This window comes from Euprymna scolopes, chromosome 2 (genome assembly GCF_053919585.1).
Source record: "Euprymna scolopes isolate OS-2025 chromosome 2, ASM5391958v1, whole genome shotgun sequence".
NCBI classification, from domain to species: Eukaryota; Metazoa; Mollusca; class Cephalopoda; order Sepiida; family Sepiolidae; genus Euprymna; species Euprymna scolopes.
The window spans coordinates 130,973,183-130,997,670 of NC_136483.1; the positions used below are offsets into that span (position 1 = coordinate 130,973,183).

Consider the following 24,488-nt stretch of genomic DNA (forward strand, 5'->3'; position numbering starts at 1 on the left):
TATATGCTTATAACTACGAACAAATGTAACCCACACAATCGGTACAAAATTCACAATCATTTCCTCGGAATATTCCTAAAACAAAGAGGATTGTCACAGTTCAAATCAGGGTATTGCCAAAAGAGGAATGTTTCAGAGTTATTGGCAATCATGTGTGTTTCTCATTGAATAGTGATAAAGATTGATGTAAATTTATTATTAAGGATAGAAAATACTTAAAGATTTTAAAACATGAATCTTTATTTTTATAATTTGGAAAAAATAAACTGGAAGTTCTTTTTCCATGGCAAATGTAATGGCTGTTATAATCACAACGGAAGCAACAGGAACAACAATAGAAATCACAGCAATTTAAGTATGTAATTAAGACAAAACAAACTTTCGTTAGTCTTTGCTTCAAATGAAGATCATTCTAGAAATATGTAAAACAATCACAGCCAAGTTTGTCCGAACAAAGAAGTCTCAGATTTTGCATGTTCTGTTCAAGTTATGTTTATCATTGGACTGACATAAAATATACACTATCGATTTAGTTAGATTTCAAAAAAGGATTGCTAATTTTATTCCATTTTTTGTAGGTTGTGGTGGAGTCAAGTTGTGTATACAAAAAAAAAAACAAACAAACAAAAAAAAAAAACAAAAAAAAAACTAATACGAGTTTCTGTATTAAAATATGAATGAAAATAAAAGACGTTTGTCTTCGTAATAGAATATTGCAGAACTATGTGTATTTATAAGAAAATAAAAGCACCACAAGGACATTTTACGGCTGCTTTATTCTTTATAATTTATTGTTAAAAATTATATTTCTCTTGTCAGGTCTATTAATATTATGAAAAAGGATTCTTATTCTTCCTCCGTAAAAATAATTGTTTTTGTCAGCTAAATATTCTTTAAATATATATAACAAATTATTCTGCGTTATTTATTGAAATTTATAACAATTTAAATGTTTTACCACAATCTAGTTTTTCTTACAGTGAAATAATTGTCAGCTAAATATTCTTTAAATATATATAAACGAATATTATTTTTTAAAAATATATTTATTTCAAATAGTAGTTTCGTTGAAACATTTCGTAAGGTTAATGTGAAAATATTACAACAACAAAAAATGTTATGAAATATTTTATTAAATGATATTTTTTCTGAGACTTTCGGTGTAATGCACCTTTTTTTTCAAAGATGTTGATTGTTTCGTAAAACCAATAAAATTATGGGGTGTTCGTTCGCGCCTGACCTCCATAGAATGTAAATATGTCACAAAGTTTAACAAGGTTTTTTAAAAGTGGTTAGGGTCCACAATAACACCTTAACTTTAATCTTAATTCACGTTAGCTTTTATTTATTTTTTTTAGTTGAATCATATTGCGTCAGAAAACTGAAGAGAAAAAAATTACTTAAAAACATCAATAGTATTATTTAAAAAGTGTATCACACAGACCCAGAAACAATTATTCTAATCATTAAATAAAATAGTTATTTGTTTTTTTTTAGTATTTTCTACATTATATATATTTCGAATGTGAGCAATTAGTTGAATTAAAATTACATTCAAATAAATAACATGTAAAAGTATGTTATAAAAACTGTTTAATTCAACCGACGGCCATAACTGATTTTGGGACAATTAATTAAAAAAAGTCTGAACATCGAAAATCAATGTGTGGAAAATATTAACGAACGTAGGAAAGAAGATACACACACATTATGTAGAGATAAACAATTGTGTCTACATCGCATTCTTCATGTTGATGTTGGATAGATCCAGAGGAAAAAAAAGTTAAATGCTTGACATCCAGAAGAACGTTCAAGAACTCTTAGACTGTGCTATATATATATATATATATATATATATATATATATATATATATATATATATATATATATATATATATATACTAGCAGAAGTACCCGTCGTTGATTGAGTTCAAAAACAGGCTACAGAAAATGGACTGTGTTTGATGAAAGTATGATAGGTTATGAAAAGGAGGGGGTTGTAAAGAGATAGGTTTTGATACTCAAAAATTTCACCCTAAGCAAAATATGATGAAAGTAAAGATAATTTTCGCGAAAATATATTTTTATATCAACTTTGTTTCCATTCGTAGCCAAGAGTGACCAACAAAATGATGTTTCCTTACAAAGAGAAAATGTTATATATATAATAATAATAATACAAATATACAAGAAATAAATGTTACCATAGCGAATAAAAGTTACTTTTATGGTAGAAAAGTTCATTGGTTTGTATTTTTAAGTCGTTTGTAAAAAATTTTTTTTTTTAATTCACGAACCGGTTTAAAAAAAATCAAAATAGCAGCGACTTTGAAATGGAGAGCCCCGTTTACAATTTGAAGGAGGGATACCTGAGCATTCTGTGTTAACAATTTAAGAGAGTTCCGTCAACGTAAGGAATATTTATAAACATATTTTAATGTTTTCCGTTATTTTGTGCTTGAGGAATATTCGATTATGGCATGTGTAGTTTATATAAAAATTCATTTAAGTAGTTATCGCCTCAAATTTCGTTTTAATTTCGGTTCGCTGAAATTATTTCAAGTAAAGAGTATTAAAAACTATTTAAAAAAAACATGAACTGAACTTTTGAGTATGGTAACATTTATTTCTTGTAATCTTTTCAGGTAGTCGTTTGTTGGCTTTTCTGCTAAACACTCTTACTAAATAATATCGACGAAATATCGAAAAACAAAGAAAAAAAAACAGTTTTGAAAAATAATGAAGCTTTACTTACTTAAGTAAAATAATCCGAAACAGCAAAATGGGGTATTAAAAAAGTAAACACGTAATTACTGTAGTTTTTTAAAGCAAAGAAGCGATATAAATATGAATAAGAAGAAAATGGCGCCCATTTCAAGCAGAACAGCTTCGTTTCAGTTTTACACTATTAAACGGTGTAGTATTGCGCCGTCGGATTCAGGGTTGTACTATTTTAATGTAAAGAACACGTAGAAAGGGTTGTAATCAACGGAATTCCTTCTAGTACACTGACAAAAAAAGCTTAAACAGATATATAAATAAAAATAAAAAGGTTATGTAGATGTTTTTAAAAAGACACGTAATCACGTGAGCAGGATTTTTCCTTCTTTTGACACGATAACAAGTAACGTTCTTATTTTTTTATTATTTATCTATTTTCGAAAGAGTGCCACGTGCAAGCGGAGAAGGAAAAAAAACAGAGTTATGCAAAATTTGTGTCGAGAATTGTCTAAAGTTCCGACTTTTATTTTTGGCTTTTTACTTAAATAAGAACGTGAATTTATGAAGTGAATTTATTCGACACAATATGATTCAACTAAAAAAATAAATAAAAGCTAACGTGAATTACGATTAAAGTTAAGGTGTTATTGTGGACCCTAACCCCTTTTAAAAAACTTGTTAAACTTTGTGACATATTTACATTCTATGGCGGTCAGGCGCGAACGAACCCCCCATAATTTTATTATACTATATTTCTTCAAACTGAAACATAATTATCAAAGTATACTTACGCAAATAGATATGAAAAGTCTTTGTTAAAGTTTGTGCTATATTTCCATGGAGTACAGGCGCGAATGCAGACCTCACAATTTTATTATACCATCCATATTTAAGTTGAAACACACTTATCAAAGTATTCTTATGTACATCTATATTAAAAACACTTGTAAACGTTTTTTTTCATTTTTTATTTCCATATATTGGGGGCAAGGCGCGAACGCAGACCCCACAATTTTTATGAATCACCGTTCTGCTAAATCAAACGTACTCATTCCTGATCCTCGATACATCTATCATTATATGTAATCAGTTTTTTAAAATAGTCAACCATATAGGAGCCTATTCGTGACCACACACCCACACACGTTCAGCTTTATATATATATATATATATATATATATATATATATATATATATATATATATATATATATTGATAACTAGAGAAGTTGACGACACATAAAAGTTGAAAAAGTTATAGCGATTAGGTATTAAATTCTTGTGAGCTTCAGAGATGAATAAAAAAAGAAGAGAAGTTCTTTTTATTTCGTTCCTTTTTTACCTTTAATTTGTATCTTATTTCCTTCTGTTCTTTCTTTGTTCTTTTCTTCTGTTTCTCTCTCTCTCTCTCTAATATATCTTATTTTCTTTTCTTTCTCTCCCTCTAATATATATATATATATATATATATATATATATATATATATATATATATATATATATATATATATATATATATTGCCATGTATGTTATTCCCACGTTGCTTATCTCTATCATTATTAATATTTTTCATCAACAACATTAGATTACTTGCTTCTTAACTTTTATTTCTTCCGTTTTTTCTTCTTTTATCTCTTTCCAATATAAACTATTTTTTTTTTACTTTCTTTCTTCATCTTCATTGATATGGCCACGTCAGAAGAATAGATAGTGCGAGGGCGCAAAAAACCTGGTTTTTGAAACAAGGCGCAGGGCTACTCTTCTCTGTGCTGATGGATCTTAGATTTCGTCAGGTTATCCATCTAAGAGAAAGACAACTTATGTTAAACATGTGATAATGACACAGTTGCCGGAAAGTCTTCTGCTCTAATAGTTTCTTCACTCGAACTGCCAAACTTTAGAATTCCTTCCCTGGTATCTATTTCCATTACTGTACCGACATGCAGAAGTTCAAATGTGAATCAACATTTGGCTGCTATGTAGTCTCCCTGTAAATTTGGTCCCAAATATTAACCCCTTACATTCAAGTTGCGCTGCGTCTTGTTTAAGGTAAAATAATAGTAAATAAATAAAAATGAAAATTCTGTGAATAGTAAATGTAGAACAATTATGGCAGCAGAGTGAGTTGGCATGGGGAAGCACAAAAAATCAAGGAAGCAAGTGACTGAGTAAAGATTTGAGTGAGATGAGGTTAGTGTGTAAGTTAACTTCCAACACCATATAACCATGTAAGACCGAAGAACTTTAAGAGCAATGCATTTTTCTAATGTTTGTCCTTTTTCTTGCCAATTCCTTTTTTATGTAGATATTAAATAAAAGATAACACGCTAAGAACTAAAGAAAATATGTCTAAACACACACACACACACACACACACACACACACACACACACACACACACACACACACACACACACACACACACACACACGTCGCTGGTAAAATGAGTTGTGTGATTTCGTTCCGGTCGCCTCCTCCAATTCGCAATCTCACCTCGGCCCGTGTGCCCCCGATGTCATATAAACACCTGCAAATTGTGTAATTGGCTGCATCAAGTGACAAGTACGTATCCGCTGACGTAAGAAAATGTCAACGTAATATGAAACACATTGCGTCAAATATCTGCACTAGGGTCGTTGAACAAGGACAGAAAAGGGGTATATATATATAAGTGTGTATAATATATATATATTACACATAATCTAATCTACTCTAATCTAGCTATCTATTTCTATATAAAGTGACTGTGTGCGAGTCCGTTCCCTATGGATTCGGAAACGGCTGTGCCGATATTTTAAAAATTAAACACGAAGGTACTTGATGTATCTGGGAGTGTTCTTATGTAGGTTTTGTATAGGAATGCGTCTGATAAGTATCGTAAATCGATAATCGAAAAAATCCAAATAAAGAAGGAAGTCCGATTTTGACAAAAGCTATTACTTTTATGCAATCTAACATCGCAAGTGCATTTGAGAAGTTTTATCACCGCACAAGTATAAAGGTCCAGCCTATAAAATTAACTGTAAATTTTTTGTAAGACGAATGCCCGTTCGAAATGCATGTTTTTTTAGAGCACAGCTGAACCATGATACTTGACTTTTGTACGTTTAACTTTAATTCAAGTAAAAATGTAGAAATAATTTCATAAATTGAGCAGTTGGGGCAGGGGCACGTTCGAAATGAATGTTTTTGTTTAGAGCACAATTGGATTATGATACTTGACTTTTGCATTTTAAACTTTATGTAACGTTATAAATTGCATATAATTTTATAAAAAACCCATTAGATTCTCTACAGTCTAATGTAGATTGCAATGTATTGTGAATTAGTTACTGCGAGGAGGATTGCAGACGCTTTCTCCTTGTACTCAGCGGAGAACGTGTACCTAACTAGATGTGATTAAAAAAATTGGCGATTTCATCGATTTCGATGACACAAAAAATATCTCACTGTCGAAGCAATCCTCTACCTGTATAAGAGCCAAGTACGCCCCAGGATGGGGAGTACTGTTGCCACATCTGAGAAGGAGCCGATAAGAGCAACATTTCCTGCCTCAACACAGGGCACCAAACCAACTCGACATATGCTCAATACAAAGTAGAGCTCTATAACAATGAACATTAGGGCAGCCTACTCGAGTTAAACAGAATTTCAGTGTTAATACATCTTCCTCGGGATTCGAAGATCAATTAAATATTAAGTTTTAAATTGTTTAATAAATAATCAGACAAAACCATTTTTTCCAGCAAAGAATAATAAATAATAAAAAATAAACTTTTTACAACGCCGTAGATATGAGACGGTTTGAGTAGAACGCTTTTAAACTCGTCATTATTCTCGATCAACTGACATCACCCCCCCCTCATAGCCCATACGCTTCAGTATCCCTTATATACATTAGTAAAATAAACGTGAATATTAAACAGTCTTGTCGCCCGATCCCAGCACGCTAGACATTAAGCATACTCGACTAAAAGGCAAACATAAGATCCACACATACTTTTCCGCCGGTTAGAAATGGATTGACAACCAACAGCCCACACGTATCCCACCATATATTAACTGTTTACATATTAACATTATAGAGAATCAACTTGCAATAGTGCACGCGCATTTATTCAATTACATATGGAAATATACGTTAAGATTACTAAAATTATATATACGTCAAGATTACTAAAATTATATATACGTCAAGATTGCTAAAATTATATATAGGTTGAAAGAAAAATCTATGTCAAATTGCACAGTCACTTGACTCAATTTGAATTTTCATTATATTTTACTGGAATTTATTCATACCTATTGATTACTAGATTTAATTGATGTTTATTAAACGTATTGATTTTTCACTATGAAGAATAAATAATGCATTTCAGGAAATATATCATAATCATAACAAATCAAAATTCTGTAAAAGATTAATGTATATTATTTGCATGCATCAAAGAATATATCCACAGATCACATCACGCTTGCACAAGTATGTAAATTAATGCTAAAATTAAACAAGTTGCAAGATATGTTAAAACATTACTTATCTCTAATACTGTATTAAAACAGTGAAAGTAAGGCAAATATTTAATATATTAATCATTTATGACATTTTAATTATTAGCTTACTTACTAACTAGAGTCTAGTTCTATAGGCTTACTGAATTCTGTAGTCCATAAAATCTTTCACAGAAGTTTATAAATTAAATTGCCTATTAGCTTAATTTGCTTACAATTATCAAATGATTTTAAATAATCATATATTTAAGTTGTAATGTTTAAATTTTTGTCATACCAATATGCATATAAAATCTCTTTACAGAAAGTTACGGAGAATTCAACATGTAATTATTATGTTTGTTTGGAGTGTCTAATTCACCCCTTTGATTCAGTAATTTATCTTCATTACTGAACATAAAACTAGCTAGTTTTTCATTTAAACAAAGTAAACAGGTGGGGTATGCGTAGTTTATGAGTTGAGGATTTTTCTCAAGATTTAACAAATGCTTTATTATAATCCGTTACGAAACATATGTTTGAACTATGAAGCGTAATTGTAACAGACTATTGAAAGGTATTGATAGTTGTCGTATCTAACCTTAAAATCATGACCTGTAACCCCAAGATAGTTCCCAAATTAACTATAATTTCTATGAAAATTTTTTCTTGTAGTAAACATTTTTCATCTCTACAGTTACATTCATTATTGTCGTTATAGACACTGGCACACACACACACACACACACACACACACACACACACACACACACACACACACACACACACACACATATATATTGCATTTTCATCCCAAACAAGACACGGTGCAACTTTGATGTAGGGGTTGCTATCTGGGAATTGAGTAACAAGATGTTTGTTTACTTTACACTTGAACTTCTGCATGTCAGTACAGTCGGAGAAGCAGAAACTCGGAAGGGAATTCCAAAGTTTAGCAGTTCTGGGGGAAAAACTATTATAGTAGAAGGCTTTCTGGCATGTGGGGATCTCTAGTGTAGGGTGGGATTTTGTTGCTGGTAGGATTTGTCGGGAGTATTTACGTTGAGGAGGTATAAGGGCTTGTAGTTTGTCGGAGCATATACCATTAAAATACTTGTAAAAATGGCAAAGAGATGCAATATTTCGTCAGTGGGAGAGAGGTTGAAGCTTACCTGACAGTTCGGGAACTATTAGGTTGAGGACTCTTCTGAACCCCGTTCCAGGAGTGAGAGATTAGTAGCAGATGCACCAGCCTACATGGGCGAATGGTGGACTTGTAGAGGCACAGGATACTTTCAGGCGCAAGTAACTCTCTTGCAAGGTAGAGAGAGAGGACCCCCGAGAGAAAGCCCGAGAGCCTAAGAGAGAGAGAGAGAGAGAGAGAGAGAGAGAGAGAGAGAGAGAGAGAGAGAGAGAGAGAGAGAGAGAGCCTGAGAGAGATCACTTTCCTCGCAGCAGCCTTGGCAATGCCTTCGATGTATCTGGTCTAGCTCATGTTTCCTTTGAACGTTAAGTCGAGGAGTTTACATAATGTATATATAATAGCCATAGCTATTTGTGGTTGAAAAGGGTTCGTAATTATTAAAGGAAAGACGCTTACTCTTGGCAGCATTGAATGTAACCATCCATTTTTATCCCCATTCCACTACAGACAATTCCAATACAGTCTTCCTCTAGGGTTTCCACATTGCCTTAGATATGTGTTCATTTATATTCCCCTCGCTCCTGCCATAGAGCCTGGTGTCATCCGCAAATATACCGATCTCAGAGACAATTTTATCAGGGAGGTTATTTAAGAATAATGAAGATTCAAGGATCGTCTCCTGAGGCACACCCGCATGTATATCATTGTTTTGACATACGTCTATCGAGGACAACCTGGATGCTTCTCTTATTTAAAATGGATTTCATTATGTCAGTAATACCATATGATCTGAGACCCTCGTGCCATATCCTGTCAAAAGCCTTAGGTATATCTAGGGCTACTGCTTTACCTTCTTCTACAGTGCGTGGTAAATACATTCAGAGATTACAGTTATGGTATCTGCAATAAAACGGGCTTGCCTAAATCTATATTGTTGGTCGGACAGAAGTTTAGCAGCTGTAATGTGGTGGACTAGCGCTTGATTAATTATGGACTCAAATATTTTGGTGAAAACAGGGAGGAGGCTAATGGGGCCATAATTTAATGAATCAGTTCTTTTGCCAGAATTCTTGTAAACTGGTACTATAAACAGTTGGTACATTAGCAGTTTTCCAGCAGTTAGGAAAGCAAAATTTGTTTTGAAAGGCGTTTGTTGAAGAGTTTGGAGAGAACTGGAGTAACCACAGCGGGGCATTTTTTAATAGTACAGCCAGGATGAAACCAGATCCATGTGCTTTTGAAGCGTCTAGGTTTTTTTTATGATACCATACACTTGAGAACGGGTGATTTTCAGATCATTTAATGTGGTTTCTGTCGCAAAGAAAAATCAGGGAGGGAGTGGTTTGCTGAGTCCAATATAGAGTTTGAAGCGAACCGACTGGTAAGCATGTCAGCCTTCTCGACTGTTGAGCAAGCAACTTCATGATTGTTGGACAGTAAGGGAATTATTGATTGCCCATTATTTTGTTGTAGATTTTCCAGAAATCTCGAGTTCGTAATTTTCTGTGCTTCAATGCGTTTTCTGGTAGTTTCGCTTTATGCTCTCTTAGCTGTCACCATTTCTTTCTTACAATTACTTCTAGTTTCTATAAACTTTTGTCTATTTGTACTGGAGTGTGAAAGCCGGGCGATAGGTAGAGCTTATCTACTCCTTAAACAGTTTAAAGTTACAAACCGGTAATTTGTTCGAGTCACAAGCTCTAGGAAGGTCATCGACCAGGATTGACGAGGCCACCCTTATAGTGCACAGATGTATGACAGGTCAGTAGCACAAATTTATCATCGGAGTTTTCCTTCTAAGATAACCTGAAATTTACAGGTCCATCAGCACCGAGAGGGTTAGCCCCGCGCCTGGGTCCTAAACCAGGTATTTCTGCGACCCAGTATGGGTAGTTATGATTAGTAGAGTTCGTACTTAAAGTTATATATCTACTTAAAAGTTGCGTTCCTCAAAGTAATTGAAACGGATTTTACTATGCTTTCCATTTCATGGAAAACAAAATTGTCAAAAAACTCACAGCAGCCACTGATAATATATATAGTAAGGAAAAAACAAAAACAAAAAATCAATCCAGGACAAATATAAGCTATACATATAGCGTTAGTTTAAAATTTTAATTTTTTTAATCTCTTTTGGGATCGTTTTTGCCACATCCCTTTTCAATTACTAAAATTTCCAAAGGAAATGAGTAAAGTGTACAGCAACAGAATAAATAATATACCCATGCTACTCGCATTGTTACCTAGAATACATATTCCATAATTTATAATTAGTTCAAAGTTTATGATTTTATGAAGCGCATATTGGCGCTCATGCGCATGCGCCGATCCTTTTAAAAAAAAGTTTCATATAATATAACTGAAAATTTGATGTAGAGCAATCTACAATTTTTTTTTTCTATGTAACTTATTTTCGATTTTTTTTTGTGTGTGGCGGGGGGCAGGCGCACAAGTTTAGTTGCTCAGTCCCTAACTGGTTATAAAAAAGAAAGAAAAAAAAACACAAAAAAATAACGTGACCATATTACTTTCGGCTTGCTGAAAATATATACTCCAAAATTCATAATGTTCAGTTCATAAAATAAACAAATAACATACAACATCAACAAAACACACACACGTATAGAGGGAGAGACAGAAAAATGATTTATGTATATACATAAAAGACTTAAAGTTTGAGCATGGCCATAGAAAATAACAATTGGTTTAATCTATTATATATATAAAAGTGAACGTGTGTGTGCGCGCGCGCGTGTGTGTGACGAAAATCACCCGTTCTCAAGTGTTTCCTACGCAATAACTGTCAATTGGTACTGAGATTTGGGAAAGTCTTTGATTAAAATTCCATTTGCGTAATATTTAATAATATACATAATGGGATATGGACATATCACATATTTTGAACGGCTATTAAGGCGAACACACATATAAAAAAAAGATAATCTATATATCTATAAAAGTGAAAGTGTCTCTGTGTGTGTTTGTCTGTATACATTTCCCTACACAATAACTCCGTCAATTTTCAATCTACAGACTCGAAATTTGATATACAGGGTACGACGATTTGGGAAAATCTTTGTAATCCGTTTTCGGCCAGAAATTTGGCTGTTAAGGAGTCAAAATTCAACGATTTGTCCTTTGAGAACTCTACCAAACTCCTTCGCCAATTTTGGGTCTAAACACTTGGAATTTTAGATATAGGTTCCTTGCACATGGATCTAACTTAATAACTTGATTTGAGCCTAAAACAATAAATGTTAATGGGTCATAATAGGGGTCAAATTAAAAAAATTGACCGCTGTTTTTTTTTTTTGCTCAACATACACCTCCAAACCGAGCAACGCCTGGCTGAAATGCTAGAATATCTATATATCTGTAAAAGTGAAAATGTCTGTCTGTCTTTTCTCTATGAAAGTTAAGGAAGACTATTATACAGAAAGGCATTACTTTACATATTCACACTTTTTAATATATACATATGCATATTAACCTTATGAACAGTACATAGGACCCGAGCAAAGCCGGACGGAACTGCTAGTTTATTACAAAAATATGTTTCAGTACTAAATCAGAATAAGAAAACAACAGTATGTTTGATAATAAAAATAGCAGCCCATCTTATATCTTTTTACTACTGATTTATTAAACTTATTCGGCAGGGAGGGTTCCTCAAAAGACACTATAGTAATCATACTCACACACTTCCAACGGCGAGTTTTATCGTTGCACTGGGCAGCAAACAAAATAAAACATACAACTTACAGACTGGTATATGAATGTGCAGCCAATGCTGCTGGGTCGTATGTGTAGCAGGTGGGTGGACCACTCGCTGCAGCCAAACCTTTCCAAGCCTCGGCTGAGCGCTCCAAGTCGTAAGTACTCGTCGGACCAGGTTTCTGAAAGACATAAAAACATATGCATATGTATTACTTAAAATATTTTTTTTTCAATACCATATAATCATCATTTCAAGCACTTCCGGGATCACCTGAGGGCGTAATACCTGAATTTGTGTCGAATTCACCATCTGATATAATTCTCCAGTTTTTTTACTTTCAAATATTGATTCTGCTGTATGCTTTTTTTCTAGTGCTACTATATGCATAGAGGTGCATATTAAAAAGGTATGACGGGCGATTCATATTAGGCCAATACAAATAACGGATATAACGATAGTGATGAGGGAGAGGGAGACATTTATACATATACAATTCTGTTCTGAGATGCTTGGGACTTCATATAGATATTGAGGGTGATAGAGTGATAGATGCACAGTTATCATATTTCTTGTAACACATATAGAGAGGAGGAGAGATTTTGGGAAGGGTTACACAATGTTCATAAGATGTTTATCACATTACCTTTTAATTTGTGGAAGGACGACACGAAGGCAACAGTTACAAAAATCGATGGTGATTCTTTATTTCATTGGACCGGTCGAATGATGAGGATGTCAGGAATTCACATTTGAGATCTACATAGTTTAATGTTCTTTCCTTTGCTTCCAAAGGACTAACTCAAACTCTCTGACTGACTAGCAGACTCAACTGTTCTTTCTCAACTGCTCTAATCTGACTAACTCTAGCTCCTATATTAAGAATCCCCTTTTTTGCTATGACGTCAGAAGTGTGTTTCCAACGTGACCAATTCACGTAGCTACGCACACGTTTTTCCTAACACACTTTTGACAACAAAAATTTCTCAACTAACCTATTTTTTAACCTAACCTATTTTTTAACAATACATTTGTAATTTGTATTGTTCATTCTTTTTAGCTGACATTTTTAATATTCAGTTTTTCTAAAAGATTCTTTTTACGATGTAAACAATATCTAACTATATATAATAGAATTTAACAATAGGCCTTTTTAATATTCCGATTTCTATCGTTCTATTTCTGAACCTAGCTTATAACGTTCGAGTCTCGGCTTATCCTAATCTCATTTCCACTTATTTAATGTCCTTATTTACATGGGAAGGGGCAGCCCTTTTCCTGTAACAGTGTTATTTATTTACTTATTTGTCTCGGTCATGCACATAAATATATATAAGCAGTATACCTGTCCCTAGACTACTATACTCCTAGGTAATAAAAATGATGCATTAAACAAAAGTTTTGCACCACTTTTATGGCATACGAAGATTAAAAATCAAAATGTATATGCTTAAAATCCTTATTCCGATTTCAATCAACATTCATTAAATGATTAAAAAATTATCCAAAATTTGAGATTTAATTAGTACTCTTCTGCTTTGGTCCTTTCGAATCCTTCGCGATTCTTTGGCCTGGCGTTATCCGATGTAGACACCAACATTTTTAGGAGGGCGTAGTCACATATTGTGTCTTAAATTATTATTATTATCATTATTATTATTATTATTATTATTATAATAATAATAATATTTCGTACTAATTAGGAGTAAACTTATTACTAGCATGCGTGTACTGCTAAAAATATGAGTGAAACTAATATGTCGTGTAAGCTATTGCTGATTATTTTGATTGGCGTGTATAAATAATTTACATAAAGATTACATCTATTCATGCATTAAGACATAAAGAGTGGCATATATTATTATTATTATTATTATTATTATTATTATTATTATTATTAGTAGTAGTAGTAGTAGTGTGTTTTCGTTCTATGACTCCCCTTGCATGTAAATAATGTTCGTGTCAAAATTCTGGGCGAACCGAAATGTCCCCAACATGCAATTCATCAAATATTAATCCTTAAGTCAGAAGTGTTTTCAATAATTTCTAGTGAACTGCAAAGTATTTCATCAAAATATCTATTCCATGGACATTTAGTAACACATGTGCAACAATACTATATATCACTGGAGATGCAAAGTTGAGTTTATCGCAGACAAAACAACCCAAACCAGTAATGTGAAACCTGTCATCTTGTTTCAGTTTCATTTGAAAAGGAAAACAAATATTAAGTTTCATATGTTCATATTAAGTAATGTAGCATCGTTTGTAATATTCATATTCAATCCATAAGATGATTAAAATTCCATTTGCGTAATATTTTGTAATGTACATAATGGGACATGGACATATCACATATTTCGAATGGCTATAAAGGCGAACACACATAAAAAAAGATAATATATCTATAAAAGTGATCGTGTCTGTGTCTATGCGTGTGTGTGTGTCTGTGTACATTTCCTTACGCAACAACTCTGTCAATTTTCAGTCTACAGACTCGAAATTTGATATACAGGGTACCGAGATTTGGGAAAATCTTTGTAATCCGTTTTCGGCCAGAAATTTGGCTGTAAGGCGTCAAAATACAACGATTTGACCTTTGAGAACTCTACCAAACTCCTCCGACAATTTGGGTCTAAACACTTGAAATTTTAGATATAGGTTCCTTGGACATGGATCTAACTTAATAACTTGATTTGAGTCCAAAACAATAAATGTTAAGAGGTCATAAAATTTGAAATTTTACATGAAGGGTATTCAGAGATAGGGCAAGCTTTTTAATCGGTTTGGGTTGAAAATTTTAGCTACCAATATATAAATATATGTATGTATGTATGTTTACATGTCTGCCTAAAACTTTCGACAGAGGCGATGGATTTTCACAAAATCAGTATCGTTTTGAAGCGCGAACCTTCAGACGGCTAATATAGAAAACTTGGCTAAAAACATTCATTTCTTCACCCTCAACGAGGCACTTTTCTACAGGGAGGGATCGCTTTTTTCACCAATATTGTCGAAAGTCATCCCCTCTTTTCGATTGTCTAGCCTTAATTTAAACCTACGTCACTTCTGATTTGGGGGTGGTCGTAACAGCAAAGACGTCACGTTTTTCCCCTATTCTTTTCCTTCTTCACGGTACGGGTTCGAGCCTGCCTTCCTACTACCACTTTTTTTTTTTGCTCAACATACACCTCCAAACATCCGGGCAACGCCGAGCTGAAATGCTAGTATCTTAAAAATGTGTACAAAACAGTTGTGTTGTATTGGATTTAACAAATTATATGACAAATGACAACGTTTACTTTTGTTGACAATAGATTTGTTCCACGAAATTCTGCATGCCTCTCCGTATCATCTTACTTTGAAATGTGCAGATTCAAACTTTAAACCGTTCTTTTCTCAGCCACTAAAGCTCGAGGAAGATTTGAGAAAACCAAGTCCATTCATTAATGCTTCGACTTATTACAACTACTATGGAATACGATATAATACATTTATATTCCTTGTTACTACGCATTCCGGTCTACTACCGCTAACGACACGCGCACGGACATGTTTGTTACAGGGCGCAAATGTATCCGCTATGCAACATCGAGAATATAGCATTAAAAAGGATGGTAACACACACACACACACACACACACACACACACACACACACACACACACACACACACACACACACACACACATATATATATATATATATATATCAATGTAATAAACTGAAAAACACAATTTTGAAGAGAGAACTAGGTAGAACCCTAACAAGTACTACAACTCAGAATCAGAATCAGTTAATGGTAAAAAAAAAAAAAAACAAAAAAAAAACGGAGCGATTTCTCAGAGTCCATGAATTGAAGTTACACCACCGGATGTAGTTTAAGATGATACACATGGCCGACTTAAGGTAAGAAGAGTTCAAATAGTTGATAAACTATTTGAACTCTTCTTATCTCAAGTCGGTTATGTGTATGTTAGGCAGAAGAAAAAAAACTCGATATGTATAAATCAGGAAGTAACAATTTATTGATTTGATTGATTCTGTTTAGTTAAGAACAAATTTCTCTTATGAATTTTTGGTGAATCAGATACTCACAGGTAGGAATAAGTGAAGTTTGCCAACACTCATAGTAAAAGTCGTGGAATGGAACCAGTTTGTATGTAAATCTGTGCTTAATTGCATCCGCAACTTCGTTGAGAAGTATTCCGACTTGTCATGAATATTCAAAACGTTTATTTATATATTTTTTTAAATTTAGTAAGAGATTTTTATATTCGACCTAACCCCCTCATGATTTACGATGTTTGTGTGGGCAAAAGAAAGCAATGTTGCTTTACAATAGAGTTGTTCTCCCCTTTCCAAAAATCCGGGCAATCTCTGGGTGGTGATCGACCGCGTTTTAGCGCTTCAAAAGCCATGGTGCTTACTTTTCGATTAAGAGTGCGTGCTCATTTTAAGCCGTGGGATTACCAGTCATTGTGATCAGTGATGTTCATAACCGGGTCCTACCTACGGGTTAACAAAGGGCGAGGCACGAACACCTCTGATTGACATCGCAACAACTATTAACAAAAGTGAACCTGGATTGGACGAGAGAATTATTAGAGTTGCGCTTCTTTGATATTTTTAATGCGTTCACGAATCTATGCGACATTTTTCTTTGTTATTTTTGTATTTCACGCTGGAATACTATTTTTAAAAATAAAGTTGAATCTTCGAAAAAACTACAATTTTGCTGTATATGAAAATAGCTGCAAATATGCACTTGGTCTGTTTATGCTAGGAGCAAAGTAGGCATCATTTTATAATATATGATTAATCATTTTTACAATGAATGACATATTTCTAGATGGAAGCAATTTGTATTTTTTTCTTTTTGTCCGCCACGCTTTTGTTTGAAATATAATTTTCTTTTGCCTGCTTGTTTAAAATATAATTTTGATTTGTCTATCATGCTTTTATTTGAAATGTTATTTTCTTTTGTTTGTAACAATTTTATTTAAAATATAATTTTTTTATCTGTTACAATTTTATTTAAAATATATATTTTTTTATCTGTCACAATTTTATTTAAAATATAAGTTTCTTTTGTTTGTCACGCTTCTGTTTCAAATATGTTCGTTTTTCTGTCACGCTTCTTTTCGAAATATAATTTTCTTTTATTTGTCATGCATTTTGTTTGAAATATAATGTTCGTTTGTCTGTCACGCTATTATTGAAATATATTTTTTCGTCTATCATGCTTTTCTTTCGGCTCTCGGGCTTTTCTGGGATTATAATTTTCTTGCGTCTATCGTGCTTTTGTTGAAATATAATTTTCTTGCGTTTATCGTGCTTTTGTTGAAATATAATTTTCTTTCGTCTATCGTGCTTTTTTTGAAATATAATTTTCTTTCGTCTATCATGCTTTTGTTGAAATATAATTTTCTTGCGTTTATCGTGCATTTGTTGAAATATAATTTTCTTACGTCTATCGTGCATATGTTGAAATAATTTTCTTTCGTCTATCGAGCTTTTGTTGAAATATAATTTTCTTTCGTCTATCGAGCTTTTGTTGAAATATAATTTTCTTTCGTCTATCACACTTTTGTTGAAATATAATTTTCTTTCATCTATCGCGCTTTTGTTGAAATATAATTTTCTTTCATCTATCATGCTTTTGTTGAAATAATTTTCTTTCGTCTATCGCGCTTTTGTTGAAATATAATTTTCTTTCGTCTATCGCGCTTTTGTTGAAATATAATTTTCTTTCATCTATCGCGCTTTTGTTGAAATAATTTTCTTTCGTCTATCATGCTTTTGCTGAAATAATTTTCTTTCGTCTATCATGCTTTTGTTGAAATATAATTTTCTTTCTTCTATCGAGCTTTTGTTGAAATATAATTTTCTTTCGTCTATCGAGCTTTTGTTGAAATATAATTTTCTTTCGTCTATCGAGCTTTTGTTGAAATATAATTTTCTTTCGTCTATCGAGCTTTTGTTGAAATATAATTTTCTTTCGTCTATCATGCTTTTGTTGAAATAAAATTTTCTTTCGTCTATCGCGCTTTTGTTGAAATATAATTTTCTTTTGTTTGTCATATTTCTGTTTGAAATAGCATTTTCCACTGCTAAAAATGTAGTTAGCAGGCTGCGAGATAGAAAAATAACTAAATGCCAAGGTCTTATGTACGATATGAAACGAAATCGGAATCTTAGGAAGATCACCATTATTAGAGTAACCGGAATCAAGAAAAAGAATTTCAAAAGCTATCGGATGAATAGACTTGAAGATCCAAACCATTGCACTTAAAATTGTTCGAATATTCCAAGATCTCTCGAATCCTGGAATCCAATAAGAAGCACCATGCTCAACAAACAAAAGTATAAGAAAATTATATAAAAAAAAATAAAAGTTGAATGTACACGTCTTAAGAACGCCTGTTTTGGTTAAGTACGGCCATTTTTATTGGACATTTGCTTTAAAAGAGGTCAAGTTTGATTCCGCCCCTTTCGACGTTTTAATTTCGAATTTCGACGTTTTCAATGAGTTTGTGTACATCGTGTTTTGAATCCGCGGGCGTTGTCGCTCAGTTTGACGGATTTATTTAATGGATTCCACCTGATTTTAATAGATATATTAGACGATCCGTGACCCGTTGGGTCAACATTGATACATTAGTGTATATATCTAGTATCTGTAACTTACTGTGAAGATAATTACAAATTGTATCCTATTCGATTCCTTATCACCAAACATATTTTGCTGCAATTATGTTTTCTCTTAATCTACGCCATTATTTTTTACGCCATCATTTTATTCACCTTCTCTTATCGAGCTGCTGCTTATATTAAATTTTTCATTTCCGTAATCCATCGATCCTTGTTTCCTACTATCTAAAACATCCGAAATACAACAATATAGGATTATTAGCGTTTCTATAAATATTGATTTATTATTGTGGGACTTATAAGTGGACTTTAAAGGGAGAACAATGCATAAAACCTACTGTGGATATCTACAATTATATTAATGTATTCCTACGAAATGATGAATTTCTAAATATTTGTTTTTCTGAATTTATATTTGATACATTTTAAAGCCTGTGGTTTAGTCTTCTTCTGCATTATAGCATTTATCTCTTTCGATCTTTTAGTGTCTATTTACTGCTATTTACTCTATTTCCATTGCAGAACGATCTGGTATAAGACCGGAAGGTAAGGAGAGTTAAGTCAGCTTCCTTAAAGGATGAGCACTTTGACCTTTTAAAACTGCCCCAGTTGCATCTGTTGGCATTCCCCGGTCGATGCACCTTAGGTAGTAAGCAATAAACTTACTTCGCCCGGAAAACGGGAGACAAGGCTTGGGAGAGTGGATCTCAGCCTGCCAGATATAAAGCCACCGAAATGACCCAGTTTCTTCCGGAATAGTTATCGAGATCGAAATCTCGATTGCCATGTGTCTAAAAGTACAACGCGATACCAAATAATTAGTTTAAATCACTATTCCTGTCTATTTACGCGCCTCTCCACAAAGGCAGTATTAGGCAAAAGGTCCGTTAAAAAATGAAACTCCCCAAAAGAGGCATACTGGATTATGAAGAATGAAATTTCTCCCAATCTAAAAGAAACTCACATCACGGATTAATGACTGCAAAGATAAAGTATAGAACCAGAACAGATACCCCACTTTGCTCCTAGTCAACCTCTAATCATTCATCTCATCTGATAATGATATCCATTAAATCATACTTTTGTTCTCCATTCTACGTAAAACTAAACTATAAAAATCCAACAACCAAATTATTATTTTTTTTGCAAAAGTATCTTTCTAAGCATCCTATACTAGATTCAGTTCAGTTTGATACAAGGTCATTCCACATGATATATATATATATATATATATATATATATATATATATATATATATATATATATATATATATATATATATATATCAAGGCTACAGGAAAGACAAAAAAAAAAAAAGAGGAAAATTTATCCCAAAACTAAAGCTGGCTTGCCATGAAAAATGTAGGCAATTTTGGGCATATTTATTGGATTGAAAATATAGGTTCTTTTTTTGCCAATTATAAAATTTTAACCATAGAATTAGTATTATAATCTTCAAAAAGTTTGTAAATTTTCATGTAGTTTCGTCCCATAGAACCAAAGATATGAGCATTTTAATATTCAATTTATTGCCAAGTATATATATATATATATATATATATATATATATATATATACACACACAACACCTATTTTTTGCCAAGTATTTATCAGGATTTATTAAATGAAGGCTCGTTGGAAAGCTAATGATCTGAATTGTGTAGTGGGCACTGTGATATTTGCCTTTAAGGTAGCACATTGTTTAAAAACTTGGGGAATCACTTTTCTACATTAATTTAATGTAAAATGAGTACCCACTTTATGGCCAGTTTTTTAGGGAGTCGTTTTTAGGGATAGTATTTATTGTGGCCTGGTAAACCAACACAAACCTACCTCAAACCAACTTGTTTTCTACAGGTTTTCGGGTGTGCTGAAAACGAATTTCCGCAAATAAGTATTTTTCTCAGGTATTAAGCAAAAATATGCGTGCGCTTGTGCGTACAACAATGGCCAACACTTATAACAAAGAATTACATTGCTTAATCTCCGCAAAAATACTTATTTGCGGAAAATTTTAATGCGATATTCGTTTTCAGCACACCCCAAAATCTATAGAAAACAAGTCTTTTAAGGTAGATTTTGTGTTGGTCTACCAGGTCACAATTACTAAATAAACACCACCCCTTAAAAAATAGCAGACGCCCCCCCCCTTCCCCCCCCAAAAAGTTAAATTAATATAGAAAAGTGACCCCCATCCTTAAAAAAAATAATTTCTTCATATTTTGGAAACTACTTATTTCATGGTATTTTAACTTATTTTTGTTTTCAGCACCCTCGAAAACCTATAATTGTGTTAATTTTAAAGGATTTTTGTGGGTGGAAGATACTACACTTTTATCAATAGTCATTTGTTTTCCTAGTTTTGCATATAAATAATAAAATATCTGATATTGCCCCGAAACTTCTGGCCTTGATGAAAGGAAAATAACATTTGCTGCTATGGTTTAAAATGATCTAAAATAACAGCAAGGGGAGACTTGATTCCAAATATTCCTCATATATTATATCTCTTCTCTTTTGAAAATAGGGTACGATTATGAATATCTCCAGTATCAAATAATCCTTAGACAATGTGCAATTTACTTTATGTATGAAAACCAAAGAAGAGAGAATATAACAGATAAGAAATATTTGGAATTAAGTCTCCTTTTGCTGTTATTCAGACCATTTGAAACTAAAGCGGCAAATTTTAGTCTCCCCTCCATGAAGGCTAGAGGTTTTAAGGATATATATATATATATATATATATATATATATATATATATATATATATATATATATATATATATATAATTAAAAAAAAAAAGAACCAGTGGAGTAATTATTAGAATTATGAGAAAGATCAATGGCAGAAAAATTAAAAAATTAAAAAAAAAAAACTAGACAGGAGAAAAGTTTCAAAAGACTATTCGACTAAAAAAAACTTGAGGAACCTTTCGACCGACCCTTTTCAAGAGATGACGTCGGCAGCGATTAAAATAAAGCAATTTACACATAATTTAAAATGGAGGCGAGGGGAGGAGTGAGATAATAAAAAATATACGGGGAGAATTAAATGAATGAATCACCCGTGATATATCGTTCATATTTTAGAATTCGGGACTAGAAAAAAAATAACTTATCTGCAAATAAGTACAGAAACAAGGAATATTGACGCAATGTAGGCATTTTTTGGTTAATTAGAGATCTTTAAAAAGAGGTCTAATTTACGATGGTCTGCGCATTAGTACACTTACGGTCTCTAAAATATTGAGATACTGTTTGGAAAGGACCTTGTGTATAATGCGAAAGCAGCCATCCGAATATGCTTCACCACATGCTTTATTGTCATACAAGAGCGCACCAATTGATGGCTCATGAATTGATGAGCGCCCAGATGTGTTCTGTGAACGCCCGGATGTGTTCAACGATGTGTTTATTTTAGACCCCACTCCCGGGACTTTTGAAAACACGCAGGGACATGCTTTGCCGATTTGACTCCAAGATGTTGAAGCGTACGACTTACGTAGTCAACATCACACTGACATTTAAATTGGTATACAACCAAACATTTGTAGTGTGGGAAGTGTATCTTTCTTAAAAGCTGGCAAGGCAGTTTTAGTGTCGAACACCACACGAGGCTGCTGCACCGCATAGAAACAGTGAGGTACAACTGAAGTAATTTTATCGACAAACTCTTTACTGATAAAGGAATTTTAGATAAACTGAACACTTAGAGAAAGGGTTGGTATTAAGTTTTGCAAGAGCTTGGCGAATATGCTTAGAGATTATACCCTCAGGGAAACCATTTTTCGCAAGAATATCAGTTATTTTCTTCAATTCTTTATCAAGTTTGCTAGTCGAGCAAATCACGAGGGCACGGTGGACCAAAGTCTTGATAAAACTAATTTTTCTCTTGATAGGGGCAAAAGAATCCCAACTTATATACAGGCCTGTAAATGTCGGTTTCCTCTATATAGTTGTACTAAACCTTTATACAAGGACGTCAAAAAAAAAGGGGGGGGTACAGAGTCATTTTGCTCTTCCTCCATAGTGAACTTAAGTGCAGAGTAGAGACCATTTAAATTCAGGAAAATGTCATTTGCTTCGTGGTGAGATTTGAAAATGACAAAAGTGTCATCCACGTAACGACAATAACGACTAGAGATCCGAGTTAACAATAAGGATTCCTGAAAGTCTAGCAACTAATTCGCTAAGAAAATCACCCAAACGATTGCTCAAAGCCACCCAATCGACCTACTGTTACATTACGTCATTAAAGCTGAAACAAACCGACTTAGTAACAAGTTCCACGAGTTCAAGGAAAATAATCTCAGGAAAAGTGGGAGGAGTTAGTGTGCTCTGATAAAGCATGTCATCACATATTTGAATGCTTTCATCAAGAGGTACATTTGTAAACAAGTTGGTAACATCGAAAGAACATAGAAAGTTTGTTTGTGAATTACAATCCTTGGCCTTCGGGACAAGATCAAAGTGTAGTATCTGCTCTTCAGATGCTGCACTTCTATTTCTTGTTCTCTTTCGGTGGAGGAGAAATCCTTCACGACTGAGAAAATTTTTATTTTTGTACCTTTTCTCCACGTTAAAAAACGACCCTGGTGTCTAACTCTGTCCCGTGGGGAGGCATTGTAAATAGGTACAATCAAGTTTCCGCATAGCAACAGCGAAACGGAAGGAATCCGAGAACTTTTTTAGCACAGGCTCAAGGATCTCGGGCAACCATTTGACCAATTTGTGTTGGGGTGAGCCGATCATGGAAAGAATGGGCCTTAAAGGGACTCCATTCTTGTAGATCTTAGGTAGCCCGTACATTCGAAGTCGCTGTGAATCCACGGGCCGGATCCTGTCGTAAGTATCCTTATTAATAAATTTCTTCCTATGTAATTGAAGGAAACGTTTCTGTAGTTTCACTTCAGTGTTCGAAGTATTGTCAACTGATATGTCGCCAAGCCTTTTGAATTTGGATTCATCGTTTAGAATATCCAACGTTTTCCTGATATAATCATTCATATTAGGAATGACCACACCAGCACCCTTATCTGGCTTAGTGATATCTATAACAAAACTGTCTACATTGCGTCAATATTCCTTGCTTCTGCACTTATTTGCAGACAAGTTAATTTTTTCCCTCGTCCCGAATTCTAAAATATGAACGATATATCACGGGTGATTCATTCATTTAATTATCCCCGCATAGTTTTTTTTGTCTTACCCATTCCCTCGCCTTCATTTTCAATTATGTGTAAATGGTTTTATTCCTCAAGGTTCTTTCTTTTTTTTTCTGTCGAATAGTCTTTTGACTATTTTTCTCCAGTCGATTTTTTTAGCCCTTTCCCCATTGATCTTCCTCATAATTCTAATAATGACTCCACTTATCCTTTTTAAAACTTTAAAATTTTGTACCACTAAAAATCTTATATACGTATACACACACATGTAGATATATATATTTCATTTCTAGAATAGTGACTCATTTCTTTAGTCTTGTAGAAAAAACCCATAATACTCGACTTAGCGTTTAAAGATTAATTCAAACGAACTATTAGTTTGGAATTAAACTTTTCAAAATTACATCGGAAACTCCGAAAATCATCGTAAAACTTCTGAATTGTTTTATTCAAATATTACCTCCGTCAAAGAAATTGAGTTTTCGAACGAGTTTGTTTTCGTACAGTTTGACGTGCACATCCCTTGACTAATCGCCACAAAATGTGGTCAAATATCGGTCATGTTGTAACCTAGAACTAATTTAATTTCGAAATA

At 33.2% G+C, this 24,488-nt stretch overlaps 1 protein-coding gene across 1 annotated transcript in view; it reads right to left on the reverse strand.

Moving 5' to 3' along the window:
* LOC145296150 (uncharacterized) overlaps positions 1 to 24,488 on the reverse strand; it is a 194,892-nt gene that overhangs the window by 25,257 nt on the left and 145,147 nt on the right. Inside the window, exon 3 of the mRNA XM_080142351.1 lies at positions 12,119 to 12,252. Within this exon, the coding sequence (XP_079998477.1) occupies positions 12,119 to 12,252 (134 nt within the window). The remainder of the gene's footprint in view (positions 1 to 12,118; positions 12,253 to 24,488) is intronic.